At 37.7% G+C, this 18,892-nt stretch overlaps 1 protein-coding gene across 1 annotated transcript; it reads right to left on the bottom strand.

Annotated features, from left to right (window-relative positions):
* Positions 1–831: 831 nt before the first annotated feature.
* LOC120762818 (ATPase family AAA domain-containing protein 2-like) lies at positions 832–16,499 on the bottom strand. Its single transcript, XM_040085620.1, has 18 exons — positions 16,463–16,499; positions 15,537–15,615; positions 14,474–14,566; positions 13,498–13,606; positions 13,196–13,311; positions 11,680–11,854; positions 10,951–11,039; positions 10,452–10,611; positions 9,145–9,235; positions 8,407–8,721; positions 7,696–7,801; positions 7,044–7,224; positions 5,423–5,608; positions 4,070–4,205; positions 3,696–3,892; positions 2,327–2,486; positions 1,655–1,933; positions 832–1,130 (listed from the first exon to the last, which is right to left on the bottom strand). Exons 1-18 carry the CDS (start codon positions 16,497–16,499, stop codon positions 832–834), a joined length of 2,808 nt encoding a protein of 935 aa, XP_039941554.1.
* Positions 16,500–18,892: the final 2,393 nt, after the last annotated feature.

The following is an 18,892-nucleotide window of genomic DNA, read 5'->3' as shown; positions in this document are numbered from 1 at the left end:
ACTCTGAGCTCAGAGTAATCTACAGACACTCCCTGTGTGTGAATTTGCTTTGCTTTCCTGTTCCCGTCACATATTCGCTGTTGCTCATCCACCTGACAATGTCCCACACAAGCTGTATGATGTATTCGTGAATCTGGAATTACACACATTTTTTAATTCAGGATTTCTCTTTATCTGCAATACAGTATCAGTGAGGTGTCCTGTACCTGGAAAACAGTAGCCTTTTGCAATAATAGAGACAGGACTGTTACCAAATTTTTTTACCAAGAAATGCTTGAGTTCTATCTTTCTAGTGCTGCTCCATAAAAGCTAGGAACTCAGACATGAAAAAAAGCACTAGGGAAAAAAGCAGGGTAAAATCAAGAAAAAACATTCATGCTGCCACTACCTCACTGCACAGTAAACCTTAAGTTAAAAAAAACAAATATGGTCTTAAAAAAAAGTATTTTAGGTTAGAAAACGCATCTACACATCCTACATTTCAAACATTAGGACATAATTCTTCTATTCCACAGCAGTCTCTGGGTCCACACTGCTTTAAGTACAGCAGAATAATTTACACTTAGGCTGCTTCTTACTGTGAAGATATTTGTACAATTCAGTACCATTTGAAAAACAAACTGCAGAATCAAAAAAAAACCAGCCACTGCAGAAAACCATGACTGTAGCCAGCATAACCAGAAGAGCAGCATCATTATGAAAGGAACACTGTGTGTTGATTTGAGGGAGACACAAAAGAAGTAACAGAATGAAATTCAAGAGGGCTAAAACCTAATAAATAGAGTAACCCTCCGCAAGAACAAAAAGGAGCTAAATTACTTGCTTTACTTTTCACTTGCCATTTGAACATGCATCATCAGAAGTTCCGGCTATTTGGCAATCCAGCATTTCACTCTCCTCTCTTAGGTCTGAACATTCAGGAAGCATGACACTCCTTTTTTCAGTAGGGAATTCAGCCACAAGGCTCACACTCTCGCTTTCATATTCTGTCCCATTTTTCTGTTGTCCTTGAAATACATTTTCATCTTCTTCCGTAGGACTGTCATGGGACAATGCAAATTGAACATTCTTCCTCTTTACTGCGATACTTGAAGAGTCGTCCTTGATTTTGCATTTTCTTTTTGACTTATCTACAAAGAGATGCCAAAAAAAATTAATCAAAAACATTCCCAAAGCAGTTCTTTCCTCAAAACACAGCAGCAGCATCTTGCACTGAAAATAACCACAGGAGCTTCAGTATCATCTCCCTACATATGTCTAGAGAAAAGGTTGCAAATTAATGAGATCAGTTCTCTATTAGATATAATTACAGGCAGGGAAGGGGAAAACACTGTTTCATGTAACTAAAAACTAGCTGAATATTCAAAACAGCCACAGACAATGCTTTGGACTTCAAGATGTAGGTGCCACTAAATGGCAGTTGGGTCATCAAGGCCAGGCTCTTACATTGTCACGCAGCCAGTGCATTTCAACTTCATAACCATACTAAGTGAATGACATCAGGATTTACCCCGTACTTTGAAGCAGCATAATGAAAAATTCAATGCCTCTGGCACGAAGAACCAAGCACCACAAGAACCCACTTTAAGGCCACAGGAACAGAGAAGGTAGCAGTGATTTTAGCACCTTCTCCAAGAAAGTCTGAGTAAAATACAACTTGCCATTAGAGCAGGAGGTACTGGTGTCCACAATTTCCATTTTTCATTACACTTTGGGTCTGCCTCCTTACACCCGCAGAGCAAAGTATTGTGTCTTGTGTGGCTGGTTACAAAGCATGAGACAAGTCCTAAAATCCTCAGTAAAAATGTACCTCTTTCCTTACGAGATTCTTTAATTTTCTGGCAGCGTTGCTCAAAACCTTCCTCCATTTCATGCCTCACTATGGAATATGCAGTATCACTCAAAGTACAAGCTTTGTGTCTCAGGAGATGATCTGAAATTTTACAGCCAGAACTGAGCATTTTCTACCAGTCAATGAAACTGTTTATTTTGGTTACTTAGACTGATTTTTGTTTTTTCATAGGCAGGTTCTGAAAGGTTATCTCAGTCAGTACTTTCAGAATAAAACCAGAAAAGTTAAATATTTAAGAAAATAACTAATCAACACATCTATCACGATTCCATACTCAATATATCTAACGCTCAAACATTTAGAACTGGGCAAGAAATGCTCTCTGGGGTTATTTAAAATTATCTAATGGGGTGGTTTAAAATTATCTGATCCCATATCCACTGTGGGACTACTAAATTTCTACAGACAAAATCTATCAATTTCTAAGTCTGAAATTTATTGATAAAATAAGTTAATTAAAAAATACACCCTTACCTGCAGGCCGTTTCTTTAGGCTGTACTCTAAAGCATTGCTACAGATTAGATCGATGTCCTTTAGAAAATCTCTGGCAGTTAGGTACTGGCGCATGTCAATCTTGGAGAGAACTGTCAAGAGGTCCATGGGCTGTTTAGTAGCGTCCTTGTCATTGGGTGCCTACAAATTAAATATGCATGCTCAGAGATTTAAGCTACAAAAGTTAATCATTTTCATAAAGTCAAATAAAGGACTTCTTAAGAGCCCCAAATATTTATAACACCCTCAAAGACACCGAAAATAACCAGTTAGCTTCTTGAAAATTGAAAAGGTATTTCAGGTATCTTTGAAGAGACAGTCCAGGAGAAGGGGGAAAAAGAAGCATGTGTGGAGCAGAGAGGGAAACAGGCAGGATTCATTTCACTTCCTTTCAGAAAACCACAGCAGAGGAACCCTTATCAGTAATGTCACCTTGGATTCTCTTTGCTGTTAGCAGAAGGAAAATATCTGCAGGAGTTGCATCTTTGAAGCACCCATCCTAAGCATCTACTCTGCAATGAGATAACTGGACCCAGAGATGCCAATTTCTTTACTCAGAGTTTAAAAGGAGCCTAATGACTACTTTAGATGAGGACATCTATGTGTTTATAGTTTATTCACATCTTGGAAACTACAAAGAAAGGAAAAGACAAGTGAGTGGATGCCTAGAGGAATGGGACTTTGCTGAAATGCAAAGCTATCTTAAAACTACAGCTGACTTTGAAGTGCATGCGCCCAGCTTAGACTTATTCAATAAATTCAGTGGGAAGGGTATGGGAGCAAGAAAAAACCATGCTGCCCTTATGGTTGATTATGTACTGAGGAAAGCTGCAGATGAAACTGAGAATATCATCTGAAAAATTATTTGACAAACTGCTGCTTCTACTCCTATTCTCACAGAAGCTATTGACAATTAATCAAAAAGCTTTAGACTTTATTACAACAGTCCTATAGGTACATTTTATAAATATAAAGTGATCTCTCTGCTTTTAAGTGCTGCCACACCTATGTTTCCAAATCTTTCCATGAGCAAGTTGTATTGACATTTGGTGTAACTGGCACTGGGACTAGATCATCCTTGTAGATCCCATCTAACTGAAATATTTTGAAGTTTTAAAGACCTTTTAGAAAGAACATAGGGCTTTCAGTGAATACTCAAATAATAAACATTTGACAGCCTCAAGGACTCAAGTCAAAGCAAAATGCACTTCCTTCTTGGAAAATCAGAATAGTACAGCCCTAACACCAAAGATAAACCTTCCTAGACAGAGTGCAAAAGCACCAAGAAACATAAACACAGAGGAACTATGAATACACACAGTTATAATGGTATTATAAGTCAGTACTAACCTTTTCTGGCCCAACTGGCTTTGTAAATGCTTTGAAACGTTTGTCAATGAAAAGTCTTTGAGCCACATCTCTTAAGTAAATCCTAAGTTCACGCAACGTATCCTCTTCCTGCTCTTCCACCTGTCTTATTTCTTCCTCTGTCAGCTTTCGAGGTTTGGGTGGTGGTGCTACAGGCAGCACTTCCAAAGGCTGGCAAGCTTAATTGAATCAGAAAATTGTAGTTAATTGATGGTACTCAATTACAAGCACTTTAAAAATGATTGATAGAAAATTATCAACAAAGTGAATACTGCATTAGCTGTTTTAGCTTTGCTAAGCTGTTAGCTTTGCTAACTAGAGTTAGAAAAGCTTTATATGCAGAATATCCTCCTCACTTGTGTTGTTTTTTAATGCAGGAGGTTGAGCAGCTTGCTTCATAACTAAGTCCTCAAAAAAAAGTCTTCTCTCAGCACAGGTAGGACGCGGGATTCTGAAAACTTCTTCATATTCATTATTAAACAATGCTTTTATCTAAAGCATGAAGAGAAAATATATTTCAGTTATACAAGGCCACACAAACTTCTTATATTCTGTTCCAAAAAAGGCGAGTACCTTTCTGAATTAAACTGAATACTTATCCGGATAACACTATCAATGAAAAGTTATCTTTGTGGCCTTAAAAGTCCGGGTTTTTATAGCATGGCAATTTAAAATGCCTTCTCTAATAGAGGATCACCTTGTACACTTAAAACTCCAGGAAGAAACTATGATAAACAACCGAGAAAGGGGTGACTGGGGATTCACCATCCCCAAGGCTGCTTATTTTGCATTTACGTGCCTTGCTGTCCTTTGGCTTGAATCTTTATGGCAGCTACGGAGGGAAAATGGCAAGGCTCAGAGTACAAGTGCTGGCTTTTTAGTAAGGTGTTTGGGATTTCTCCAATTTTATTTTTAGTTAATTTAAATGAAGTGTCTCAATTTGAATACTTCCAAATTGTATTCCATTTTTCTATTTCTACTACCAAAAAGTACGGAAGGGATTTCAATCCTTATTTTAGAAGGCACTTATTAACAGTATGAAAATGTCTATTACTGAGACAAAATAATCAGAGCAACACATTCACATTTTGAACAGTCCTTCCTTTAATGCACAGTCTCACATGTCTATGAAGCTCAGCATGTGGTCTTAAAGAATTTTCTTAAAGAATACACCTAAAAAATTATTTCCAAGTTGCTTAAACAGCAACTTAGCTTTCAAATTTGTTGAGTTTTCACCCAGATTAAGGAAGTAATTAATTTTTAAAAAAATAATTTAAATTGAAATTACATTCCATCATTAACAGTGTGACTTCCGTATTTTTTCAGCAAAAATAGCTCTGACTTTTCAGTAAAAATGTTTTCAGAAAAACAGTCCTTTTTCCTAGCTACCTTTCAAGCACCATATTCTTCACTAACCATCTTGAAGCCACGAAAATCATTGCCTGAAGCAAGTCCATACATCTGTCTAATAAGCTTGAATATGTCAGAAGGGAAAAAAAGTTGGGTCATAGTCAATCTCAACTCAGAAAACACTTCAGGCAAATGCTTTCAGCATCGTTTTGTCTCAGCAAGTCTTAAGGGGCTGGGTTTGGGTGCCTGAGTAACAACTACGAATTTGCTTAAGAATGGCACGTAACTCTAGTGCTTCAGGGAGTTATAAATTAACAAGAAATTGAGTAATGAAGGAAGAAAAGCATTGACTGAAATACCTCTTCTGGGAGATCTCTCAGTTGTACATTAGATGTTGCAAGGAGTAAAACTGGAGAAAACCTTGGGATGCTCTGCAGTAGTGTTGTAAAAACAGATCTCAGTGTAGGTCCAACAGTCTCCCACCATGAAGGGATTTGTGGGACATATATGATACTTGGTGCTGATCTTTGGGCTTCTCGCATCAACTGGTAAAATGAAAGCTTGGATAAGAAAACTACATCACGTAGAACAAGCCACTAAATAACTACATATCAGTCAAACTGTCTTATGAAAGAAGAGGTATAAAGGCAAGACATCAAGACAAATTTATAAATGACTCCTTAATAATCCGGTAAAATTTGCACTTTGACTCAAATATAGACATCTCTATGCAGATAGAAACAGACCTGAATATCTGCCTGATTTCAAAACTACTTAGGTATAAGATAACTCCTAAAAGCCTAAGAACTCAGACAATGTAGTGGTGTGCCTGAAAAAAACCCACAGCAAGTTTCTGTGGCAAGGTGTATTTGCCTGGAGAAATCACTACACAACTGCAGCTACACCATTTTCAGTTCAGAAGGGACACACACCCAATTCAGGTTCGGAGTGCAGTCTGAACAAAAAAAGGCCTCCATGAAAAGATGAGGGCTAACACAGCACGAGATGCCTGGCTATAATCCATAACTTCAAGCACATTTTTAAGAGGCAACAGGTCTTAGACTGTCTGAAGAGCTATATCACTCACTGCCTCTCATTACCGAAAGTGGGCTTTGGAAAAACACAAGCCACGGCCTACAGATGGCACCTCAGTCACAGAAGACAACATGAATCTACTGCATGAGGGAAGTGGAACAGTTCTTTCACACAACAAACTTCTCCATGCAGCATTTCAGACTAACAATCTGCAAGCGACTTGCTCCTCCTATGTGACAAAGGAGTCTCATAATGTGTCCTAACTTGTACAGTTCTCAAATGCTGCTGCTAGAAATCAGAATATTTTAATACAGTGATGCCAAAAACCCACGTGGATTTACGGTCCAAAAGTAAAAAAGCAAAGCAACACTAAACTGTTTATATTTCCTTTTCCTAGATAATGAAAACTCAACACCGTACAAATCTAAGTATTCCATGAATTTTATCACTGTTGCAGCATGTGGTGCAGCAGTAAAAGCTGTATATGCATATGTAAAAAAAACCAAAACAAACAAAAAGTTCTTTTCCCCAAAATCTTGGCTGCCCTACAAACATAATTTTAAAAGAGCCTACAGAATGTGTATTGACATGCTGTCAGATCGGTGCAGAGCCATCTACTGGTAGCACAGAGTCTTAAGAAGCAATAAAACCAACTTTCTAAATCCCACACGAGATCAGCAGGATTTCTTGCCACAGAGAGGAGTTTATTAGCAGCAATTCCCATCTGCCTGAGCTGCTAGTAATATTCTCCCTGTTAGATTTCAAATGTGAAACATGGCTATGTACAAGATCCTTACATGGTATCATTTCATTAGAAAAGCGGATTTTCAGACAAAAATAAACAAAACAGCACATTTAAATCAGGCCACTTATATTGACAATGACTTTTGCTTACTTCACTAGTTTATACACTAATCCTATGAGACTACCGAGAAATAAAGCTACCTGCACACATGTTTCATCTGGTGATGTGCTAGCAAACAAAGTTGGTGTATCTAGTGTAAAAATCGGAAACTTTTCCAGGGAATGTATTATTGCAGCTGCCAAATCAGAAGCTTGCCCAGATCCTGGCTCTTCAATAAGTAAGAACCGTGGCCTGTAAGATGTTGGCTGGTCACGAGGATTTCTACAGCAATAAGAAGAAAACAAGTTTAAAAATGAGTGATAGGAAAATAGGATATAAGAAAACAGACATTAAAGTTTTTTCCTATGCACTTTGTTTTGTAAATACACTCCATGTTCCCCAAAATAATAAACTGATTCGTGAACAGGAAAACTATCAAAGCCTACTTTCTCACAAACTAGTACTCTGCCTCTGCTAGAAATCCTGCTAGTCTCCAGCATGTCTGCTAACTCTTTCAGCTCTTAAATCCCACGGAGAGACTGTCCAGCCAAATACCTACACAGCAGTTCAGTTTGATTGGTCAGGGCAGTGTACTCAGCTAGAACAGAAGTAACCAGTTGAATCTTCACACTTACACCTGGCAAATATTGATCACCCCACATACACTCTCTCAACTCCATCTATTATCCCTCACACCAAAACAGGACACATTCAGCCACCTTAAAAATGGAGCCATAACAGGGAGAAATGTACCTGCTAAAAGTACAGAATTCTGCCTTTTTGCAATCTGGTGTTTTATGAGTCAGCTTCTCTTCAGAGGTTGATGGTGATTCCTCATCACTGTCAATCACATAATTTCCTAAAATTGGATTTAAAAAGAAGAGAGGTTTGTTACCTCTCTTGTACAGTCCATCTCTCTCTTGCATTAATACACCTCCAATCAGTGCTGGAAAACACTTCTCTTGTATTTCATGATTTGAATGCTATTTCCTGAAGAGTTCATCCTAACACAAATCAAAGGAGAATGAACAAGTCCCTACAAAGCTGTCCCATGTCCCATGATTTACATCGGGCATTATCTCTCTGTTGACAAAAACCTCTGAGTTTTCCTCCTTAGAACAAGGATGGTTAGGAATAACTTATGTCATTCCCAGACACCTGGAAAACATTTCTCCTGCTTTAAGCATTTATTTGAAAAGAGGTGCTAAGAATATAAAACTTAGATTCCTCTCTGCAAGTGATAAATGTGATGTTAGCTCTTGCCCGAAACAGGGTGCTCCAGCAAAGAGCCCATAGTCCTCGGCTGTTTTTGCAAGTCACTCACAGCTCCCATCCTGCACTGTGAACACACAAAGTATAAAACTGTGCTGCCAGTACAGCTGAGCACATTTGTGTATGTTGATTGCACAGACCACAAGCTTTTGCTCTGGCAGAGTTTTAAACAAGTGAATGTGGATGTCATACCTTGCTGTTGGTCCTTCTTTAGTGCGAGCTCGGCATGGGGAAATACTCTCTGCAAGACTTTTAAAATCCTTTCCAGTGTGTTTCCCAACAGCGGCTTTAAAATAGCTGATAGCGCTCGCCCAGAGGAAGGCACAACCCTCTGTGAAGCTGGAACTGTCTTCTGCATGGCCATGGAAAAATAATTTTCTTTTATTTTAATTGAATCCGTGTTTATCTGCAGTCTCTCTCTGCTTTCATATAGCTGAGGATAGCGATGCCTCAAAGCACAGAGACCAGTTTCGGCACATAAGGCTTTAATATCAGCACCACAGTATCCTAATAAACAAAACAAGAATCAAATGTAATGTCAGTCTCAGACAAAACAGAAATCAAGGCAAGTGCTTCCAAAGTGCAACACTGAAAGACTTTTTATGCAGCTAAAAATTACTAGGCTAAGAGAATTTAAAGATTTACCGCACTGCAGAAAAAATCTGTTACGAGGCTCACAGCCTGATATCCTGCACTTAGGAAGCAGCCTCCTAGTCAAAACTCTCTTCCTGGGCAAGATGTCCCAAACCCATTCAATGTTCTGAGAGACAAAAAGAAAATTGAAAGCAGTGCCTAAATTTGCTCCACGCCAAGTGCCTCCTCACTGCCTCTCTCTGCCACAAGGTAAAAGAGCTCAGGTACTGCCTGGTACAAGCTCAGGTTCCGTAGGCCTCAGGTCACACGTAGTAACCACACTGTTTTCAAACTCACCAACACATTCTTCAGCCAGCTCTTCAAGGAAGTTTTCTGATGGCTTCGGGTTCCAGTCTCGTGTGTGAATTTTGAAGATTTCTTTTCTTGCCTGAAAACCGTTCCATTTCAGTTGCCCTAAGTTCTCTCTTAAAAGAACAATGACAACACAAACCCACAAAACCCCCAATACAAATACTTTTCTTATCTGCGAAACCTTTTAGCATTTTAAAGGTCAGTTATTAATACGTCTTCAAGCAGGAAATTTAAAAATTCTGAACTTGTTACATTAAACTCTTGCTGGGGACTGCAGTAAAATAAAAGGCATTTACATCTTCCATCAAAGAGAGTTTGCCCAAGTGTGAGACCTAATTATTCTGAAGAAAAAATCATTGTAAAATCCTTATCTGCCAACAGAGTGTTTTTCATCAAAGAAAATGCTCTCAAATTTAGCAAAATTTCATGAAGTATTTCTTGGTACACAGATTAATTATGGCAGATTTCTAGAACTCTACCACAGTAGGGAATCATGTATTAGATATTTTTAATGACATCTCATCTCCTGTTCCTGAGAGCAGATGAAAATAGGAGAAAACTGGAGAAAAATGTTTGTGCACTTTTACTAGCTTTCAATCCAATAAGCCTTTTTATCTTTTTTCCAAGAAGTGATAAGAAATATCATAGATATCCAGAGAGAAAACACAAAAAGATGTCTCCAATTTTGCATGCTATCTCCTGCCTTTCAATATTTTATGGTTGCTAAATACCCATTTTTATATTGCTCAACTATTGCCATTGAACTAGAAGCTCCCCAAGCCCTGCACCTGTGCAGTATCCTTCACATCTTTGTCCAAGTCTCTGTCAATAATTTCCAGTAAGATCCCAACTTACTTAATTTGCTTACTTAACTTAACTTACAGCCTTGGTCAAAGTTTTTGGTACCCAGGAAGAATTCTCTTATCCTTTCATTTACTTTCAAGATGCTATAGGAGTAGTTTATAACTAATTAATATACCCAGTCTTTCTTAATCATTTCATTTTCTATCAGCATCGCATTTTCTTCATCAGTCACAGAGAAACCAAAACTAACCAGAGAATTACCTACTTGTTGAAATCACCCTAGCCATACATATTCAGAGCCAGGTCTGCCCTGCACAGTACAACACAATTTCTCCAGATATCCCCCTTTGTCTCACTACAGCTTTTGTCCAAGGCATACACTACAGATGGACACTTGCACTGCTGCACGATGCTGCTGCCTTATTACAGGGGTGTGTTATAAAGATGGACTTTGCCACGTAAGAGTAAGGTTGAGTGGAAGTTCTGACCTCTTTGTTTGGCAAACTGAAGCGGAATTCTCGTTCAAAGCGCCCAGGTCTTCGTAAAGCAGGATCTATAGCATCCAGTCTGTTGGTGGCTCCTATTACCACAACCTCTCCTCTGCTGGCTAAGCCATCCATAAGTGCCAGAAGTGTCCCCACAACAGAGCTAACAGAAAAATATGGTTTTCATTCATCAGCTTAGTAAGTTTTCTTCATTCACACAGAACCTTGTCCAATGATCATTCAAAAAGTTTTTATTGATGAGATGCTGTTTAGCAAGACTCATTTTAAGTCATAATAAAATACAGATAAGGTAACACAGACCTTTTGCTGACATCAATCTCAGCAAACTGTTTTCAATTACTGTTTAAAAATCTCTGAGATTCATTTGCGCGGAATTACTAATTTTCAGGAAAAATGAATGCGTCACTTGCAATTAAATAAGCTGCCATCTTTTTTTCACAAAGATCAAGCAGCTTCTATGTAGATACAAAACATGTCCTACCTATGAATTTGGTCTTGTTTATCGGACCGTACAGGAGCCAGAGCATCAATCTCGTCAAAGAAAATAATTGAAGGTCGCATCTGGTAGGCCTACAACGAAAACACAGGAACATAGACATCAGGAAAACAGCCCTGTTTGAAATACAAAACATATGAAAAACACCGTGGTTGGAAAGGCATGAACTAGAATCCTCAGACTCTGTTCATTGAGCTAACAGTAAAGTGGCACAAGTAACTGAAGACAGCAGCCTATGCCAACCCAAGGAGACTGGGTGACAAGAAAGAAACCACACCAACAGTTTTTACATCTACCTGGCAACCACAAGAACAGAGACAGGATTTAGCTAAATTACAGGTTATGGAAGCAACCTTGTGTTACCAGGTTAAATGACCATGCTTTCAGCCTGGATCTCTTTCCTTCTGCTCTTAAGCCACCACCTCTTACTTCTTGAAACATTTTTTTGTGACTTTTTGGGAGGTTGTTGGATTTGTTTTGTTGTTTTTTTTTTTAGGGGCGGGGGGGGGGGTGGTAGTGGTGGTGCTTTGCAGGATTTTCTTATTTCCTTTACTAACCTTTCCCAATACATCTCAAGATTTCAAGTCCTTAAAACTTCACTGAAAGGGAAAGAGGGGCAAACCCATTTCAGTGAAATGAGCTGACTAAACATGCTGTAGACCATAGAAATTTAATTCCAGCTCAGATAGAACACATGGCACATTTCAGCCTTACCTGTTCAAACAATAAACGAAGCTGTCGCTCAGATTCTCCTATCCATTTACTCAGGCACTCAGCACCTTTTCTCATAAAAAAGGTTACTCTCATGTGACCTTGACTGCATTCATTAGCAAGTGCACGAGCAAGCAGCGTCTTTCCTGTCCCCGGTGGACCATAGAATAAACAGCCTCTGCAATTTAAAAAACCCCTACATTTAAAAAAATCACACAAGTAAAAAACATCACGGAAAAGCACCTATTACGAACCTCATCCTTACAACACACAACTCTGCTCTCCTAAACAAAACACCTCATGGATAAGATAGCAGTAACAGCTCAAGTATGAGAAAAGTCAAAAGTGTTCCTACACAATTCTCCAAGGCAGCAACTAAAATCAGTAAAGAGGATAATGCAGAAATACAAAACCTTGATAAAAGCTTGCAGCATCCTAAAACGACACTTTCAAAACTTCTGACAATCCAGCATGGGTGGCTGGATCCAAACAAGAACAAACTTCTAACACAGAATCTGAGACTAGGCTAACTTAGGAGTCATCAGTTCATTTTTCAATGATGCTCTCCATATTCATTCTTGTTTTCACATAAGGCAAGATTTTATAGTAAAACATTTGATTCTCCTTTAAAAAGCTTTGAGTTACTGGAATTAGCTTCCCTTTGCTGGTTATAAAGGAAGTAGTATTGTAAAGCTGGAAAGACATTCTGCATTTCTGCATTTACATCAACTAAAAAAGGCAATACACTGTTGCTTCAAAAAAGAATTTCAATTAAGAAAGAAGCAAAGTACAGAAATACTTTTCTTTCTATTTTGAAATACTTTTAAAGTTACTGAAGGCAAAGAATTTTAGGTCCTAGTTCAGTATGCCGTGACTGAGTTTTGTTGACCAAAAATATATAAAACTAACAATTAAATCACTGATGGTTTTTGGTTGGGTGGTTTTTGGGGTTTTTTTTGGGGGGGGGGTTTGGGGTGTGGTTTTTTTGTTTGTTTGTTTTGGGGTTTTTTGTTTGTTTGTTTGTTTTTAACACAGAAGCCACCTAGCTGTGTAAAAAGTGGACAGATTCTTATTTTAGCTCAAGCACAACAAACACTGCAAGTTTCTAGATGCATATCCCTATCAGTTGTAAAACTGATACTTGAGAACATCAAAAAACCCCTAAAAGCTGGTGGCAGAAACAAGTGGACTTTTGCTAAACAAATATTTGACTTTGAGTAGAAAGTATTTCCTGCTTATAAATCAATCAAGTCCACTTCCATACCAGAGCTTTAAAGAAAAAATCTCCAACTCTGCCTTTGAAAGGCAAGACACTTTGAAAGGATGGTCTCACCACACAGTAAATCTTTTGACCTACATATATACTGGATTCTACCACTTTTTTAAAAATTATATTTTACTACTGTTGAAAAAAACCAACACTGCTGAGAATTTTGAAGCATGAAAATATATTGATGCCCCAGTTGAATTTTCCTGAAAATAGGTAAATTAGATCTTAAAGTTATAAAGTGTCTGTTACCTTGGAGGTTCAATTTTCAATCTCTCAAAGATTTCAGGATAAAGCAATGGAAAAATGACCATCTCTTTTAAAGATGAAATGTGGTCAGAAAGACCACCCACGCCATCAAATTGTACCTAAAGATGAAGTCAACAGAACACATTTTATATGTTAAAGAAAGCTGCAGCCTTGATAAGGTTCCATGAGAAGCTGGATTGCTTCAGAGAAAACTGTAAACCAAGTGAGCTGTAGATGGCCCATTGCTGGAAGATTTCATAAATACTGTAAACATCTCACTGCCACAATGAATCAAAAATACTTACTGAACCAACTATTTGCATTTGCTCCACACCAGCCAGACCCCCTCCAATTTTCATGGTATCCTTGTCAACTCCCGCTGAGGCACACTTCTGAAAGCTGATCAGAAGAGATCTGATGTGAATTGAGGAAAAAAAGGTGCTTTCCAACTTACAGTGCAGATGGAAGATTTTTGATTTTCTACTGATAGCAAGTGAATGCAGAAGACCTTATAAATCAGCAAGAACTTCCTTAATAGGTAAATATTCATTCTAATGGCTGTGAGTAGATAAAGGAAAATGGTCACTCCAGACATTAAACTGAGTTAATTATTTTAACAATAGCACTTAGGAATATCCAAGCCAGTCAACACAGCACATATAGGAATACAAGCTTAGAACAATTATTCCATCTGTGGAGACCATGGACTGACCTTGATTAGTATGATGGAAGAATTCCTCCCTTTCCCAAACACACTGACATCTTTCAAATAGTTTTAGCTTTTACCTTAAAAAAGTTACAGCCCAGGAGAACACTTATTTCAGTGGGTGTTGACATTATAAAGCCCACAACTGCCCACAACTCCTGGGCTTTCCTGAGGACTTTGGAATGTGTGTGCCAGAAGATACACATCTGAAAGATGTCAGGCTGAAAACTCATTTGTTAGACTGTTATTATTTTTCTCTTATAGTGGTTTTTGTTTTGAAAAAAACAACAGTAAAGCACAGAAGCAGTCAAGTTTTACATCAAGAAAATACATCAAAGTATGTATCTCTACATTTCCGCCCATTCCCATCTAGCAAACAAATTTCTTATTAAAAGTTAATTCTAAAAATCCAGTTTTAGAGATTCCAATTATAGTTGTCAATACCAACAGGTATGAATAAATATTGCCCCAATTTAGAAAGGGTACAAGATGAAGATGGCAACATTTCATAGTTAGGCATATGGTAAGTCCTCCCAGGTACACTCCTCCCTTCCCTATTCTTTAATTTCATTAACCTCCTTAAATTTCTCTTCTTCCTCAGTATTTCAAAATCCTCCTCATCATCAGAAAAGGGAAGGGAATCACTGCTGAAGAGTCCATATCTCTGTCTGCAAACATTCAAACAAGTAAAAAATTAAAATGCATTCTAAATAATACCAAAATTTAAGTGAACACTATCTCAGAGTTTACTTTGAAATCTAGTAAGTTTTCAGATCATTGGACATTTTTTCTGATTGCAAAACACGTTCTGTGATCTTTCTTGTGACAGCAATATTTTATTTTCCTTAGGAAGGTAAAATGTATCACTAGAGTGCAAAGAAATTTCTTAATCAAGTGACTCCTTTTGTCCAGTCTCTCTCAGACACACAAATCGAGTTTCACTTAGCATTATGTAGCCACTCTGCGAAACATCAACATTTTAAACTCATTTAAAAATTTGACTTCAAAACCCCTTCCTTCTCTATCTGTTTGCTTTCAAGGATACTAAACAAAGTGTTTCTATCTAGCAAGGGAAGGCACTGTCTGTGCTCTGTTTAAATGATCTGACATACCTTTGTCATTCCTACTACGATTCATAAATTAGATTTTCATTTAATATTTTTCCGGTTTAAGGATAGTTGCATACAGAAATATGAACTGATTCCAAAGAGACATCAGAATCAGTGTTTGAGTGATTAAAAAAAAATCCATTAAAACTTCCATACAGGCTCTCCCTCTAACAAAGCTGTCTTTGGTTTTAAGAAAAAAACTTTCATCTCTCAAGATTAAATAGTCTAAGGTTTTCAGAGGGAAGTTCTGGCTTCAGTTACAGAATAAGTGAATTGCAGTTACACAATCTCAGCCACAATCCTCATCATCACCTTATCAGTGACTATAAATACTGCATTTTCAAACAAGATCTGATGGCTAGTAAAAAGAACGGCCTGCCCCAGTGTTTTTCTTTATACTCTCAGACTACTACAGTAATCATACTATTTATCTGTAGCTGCCACCAGCCCAAAACACCTTGAAAGCATTACTGAGTCATGTGACAGCACTACTAAGAAAGAAAAAACTATCACTTAACCATATACAAACCTTTTATTCCCTTTGCATGGATTTCTCTCTGAGACAGATGAAGATTGGACTGAAGAATCTGTCTCACATTTCCTAGGTTCTAATGAAAGCAAGGAATTTAGAATAATGTCACAAACAAGTTTAAGATAAAGTAGGATAGTCAAAGAAGCAGAAAACAGGATATGTATAATCCATCTCTAAGTTCAGGGGAAGTTTCAGTTTAATCAGTGCACGGCAGAAGTGAAAAAAACATGCAGCTGATTTTTAAGGAGAAACATGTAAAACACATGGGTAAGATTATAAAGTCTCTTTAATTACTATTCTTTCAAGGCTAGATAGGTCATTTTTTACTGTAAAACAATAAGGATCCCAAAAATGAAAAATTAATAGAATGTGCAGAGGATACAGATGTTTAAGAAAACTGTCAGAATTAAGGTAAGAAATTTAAAGTTGAGTGTGTGCATGTATTTCCATTAAAAAAAATCTTGCTTCCATGCAAGGAATTAGCTCTTAAGAAAAACTGCCTAAAATCTACTTTCCAATGTACCTTGATAGCACTCAAAGCAAAGCTTTTTTCCTTTTACTTCACCTCCTTATGAGGAAATACTGCACACAACATTAAACTCTTTAAGTACTGTTGCCAATAATGATATATTCAAAATGGGCTATACAATAGGTATTGTCTCCAGGTCACAGTCCTTTTATCATGCATTGTTTTGGAAAAACACTGGTGTTTGGGACCTTTTTGTCACAATACCTATAAGATCCTTACCAGTACAGCCCCAAAATCTGTGGCTATGGCTTGTAATGTCAAGAGCAACACAGATTTTCTTTTTTTAATAGATGAAAAATACCCAGTAGTTCTGTCCATCTCAATTGCTTAAGAAAAAGCTTTTGGTTGGGCTATAGTCAAGGAAATTTAGAAGAGAAGTAGCCTACAATACTACCTGGATTGTCAGTTGTTTCTTCACCAGTTGTTTCCATATCTCGACTTTCCTAATTAAAAGAAACAGGAAAAATCAGACACAAACATGCAGAAAACCTGTGGGCATATCTGGTGTCTTTATAGTATCATTTTCAAGGTACAGCATACATGTAAAAGATTAAATCAATATGAAGAGGGAACAGGAACACCACTCTGGAACCCAGGATTATTAACAAGGATTTCTACTCTAAAATAGGGTTTAGTAGATGGGAAACCTAAACACTTGGATATAAAACTGACTGTATCAATTAGTCAAAGGTTAATTATCCAAAGGTGTGGTAAAACCCAGGACAAAGCAATTCTTAGCAGAAAAAAAATCATATTGGCATTTGAGAGATGATTTAGAAAGTACTACAGTAAATTCTGGTTGAAACAAACAAAGGAATTCATATCTGACCAAAAACAACTATGAAAGCAGGCTATGGATATGTTTAGAAAATAAAGTGCCTGGCATTCAGGGCAGTGGACTAACTTGATTTAATAGAGCAAAACCAAGACAGAGGAAATACGACTGATTAGTGTCTATAATTTTAACATGAGTTCTGCTTGGGACAGGGGGCTACTTGAGCTCAAAGGCTAGGCTGGCACAAGAACAAACACAGATAAACCAGGTATCAATAAATTTACTTTTTAATAAGATTTGCATGAAAACCCAATCCCTGAGACAGTTATTTGTAAAAAAGCTGGGGGTTTTATTTATCCATTCAAAAACCATAAGGCAATCCAGCAAGCATAGTATATGGTGTGTTTCAGCATATCACTGCTCTTTCATGTCTTCTGAAGAAGGTATTTCCTCCACCTTAGAATGTAGCTGTGGCATGACTGTAATAATAAGATGTTAAATTATAATTAGAGAGCATGAATAAAACTAGACTACACTATGCTTTGGAAAAAGTTTTTTTCTGGTAACTACAATTTTAACTAAACAATTTCTTTACAGTATCTACTTCTGTGCAGTGGAACACCCCACTGTCTCCCATTCTTTGCTATCTAGGTGTCTTTTCCGTGTCCTTTTTTTTTTTTTTTTTTTTTTTTGCAAGACTGCTTCTGCAGTACACAGATACAAAGTTGACATGTAAGAGCAAAGACAGCTGAGTACAAAAAAAAAACTGCACTGGAAACAACACATGTAGTCAGCATGATATTTTAATGTAGTGTGCACAAAGCAAGAGTCATTGACTCTTTTTTCAAGCCAAGCTTTTCAACACTACTTAAAAATTAGGTCAAATGTTTAGGTTTTTTATAGAGAGGTTTAAAAACATGTGTTTGAGGATTTGCAAACACACATTGCTTCCAGTTAATTTTCCCTTCTTGATGAATACAGTACAAAAATAATCTAATTTAGTGGGAGAAAAAAAGAATTCTGAAGATCATAGGAAGATAATAAAAAGAAATTATGGCAGTTTTTCATAGCATTTAAGTTGCTTAGCATGATAGCAGTAAGTGATTTTTAGTTCACAGCCAACCTCAGACAACAGGTTGCTTAGTCCTCTCTTAACTGGAGTTAAGGCTTCATGCTGATTTCCCATAAATATATATATATGCTAGAAAAAATAATATTGCCCTGCTGATATACTTTGAAAATCTTTCAGAGAGCAATGTCAATTTGGGCTTCAGTTTGGGGAAAGAGAATTAAATCACAGACACACAAGCAGAATGCAAGGATTGCTTCACTTTGCCTGTACCCAAGTTTCTGCCATTTCTTAACAGGACATTATAAAATTATTCACAAGCATGAAAGAAAAGTTAATTAAACATGAAGGCAATTCTGGAATTCTGGTGCTAAGAAGATCAATTTAGAGGGCAGCTTAAACCTACTGAAAGTCACAACATGAAGTGATCATTTCAGTTCACAAGAAACCAGCCCATATATAAAAGATGTTCTGGCATGAAGATCTCTCTGCAGCTGGCAATCCCAAAAGGAAGACACCGGTGGCCAATTCAAACATTGGCTGGTCCAAAATCTTTACACATGAAGCACCTGAGAAATACATCCTCCAGTGCCAAGTCTTTAAATTGTAACTCCTAAGACAAGCCACAAGGAGGAGTCATTACCTGACCATCTGCAGCAGAACATTTATGGAATGTTTGTCAGGTTGCTTGGCAGTGCCCCCTCAAAGTTCCAAGCTTAATCATGCCCAACCCCCAAGTCCCTGGTAGGGCTTTACTGTAGAAGGCACCTGATGCCCAACATCACAGAATCCTTGAACAGCCTGGGTTTAAAGGGACCTTTAGTGACCATCCAGTTCAACACCCCTGCTAAGGACAGGACACCTTCCACTAGGCCAGGTTGCTCCCAGCCCCATTCAGCCTGGCCTTCCACAGGTGAGGCATCCACAGGTTGTCTGGACAACCTCATCACCCTCACAATAAAGACTTGCTGTACACATAG

This window comes from Hirundo rustica, chromosome 1 (assembly GCF_015227805.2).
Source record: "Hirundo rustica isolate bHirRus1 chromosome 1, bHirRus1.pri.v3, whole genome shotgun sequence".
NCBI classification, from domain to species: Eukaryota; Metazoa; Chordata; class Aves; order Passeriformes; family Hirundinidae; genus Hirundo; species Hirundo rustica.
This window is presented reverse-complemented; position numbering and strand designations above follow the sequence as displayed.

Excerpts from the sequence above, each read along its gene's own strand:
- LOC120762818 (XM_040085620.1), bottom strand. The coding sequence starts at position 16,499 with ATGGAAACAACTGGTGAAGAAACAACTGACAATCCAG. Across the intron at positions 13,312-13,497 it reads AAATGCAAATAGTTGGTTCA|GTACAATTTGATGGCGTGGG; the intron begins GTAAGTATTTTT and ends CTTCATCTTTAG. Across the intron at positions 7,225-7,695 it reads GAATTCTGTACTTTTAGCAG|AAATCCTCGTGACCAGCCAA; the intron begins GTACATTTCTCC and ends TTATTGCTGTAG.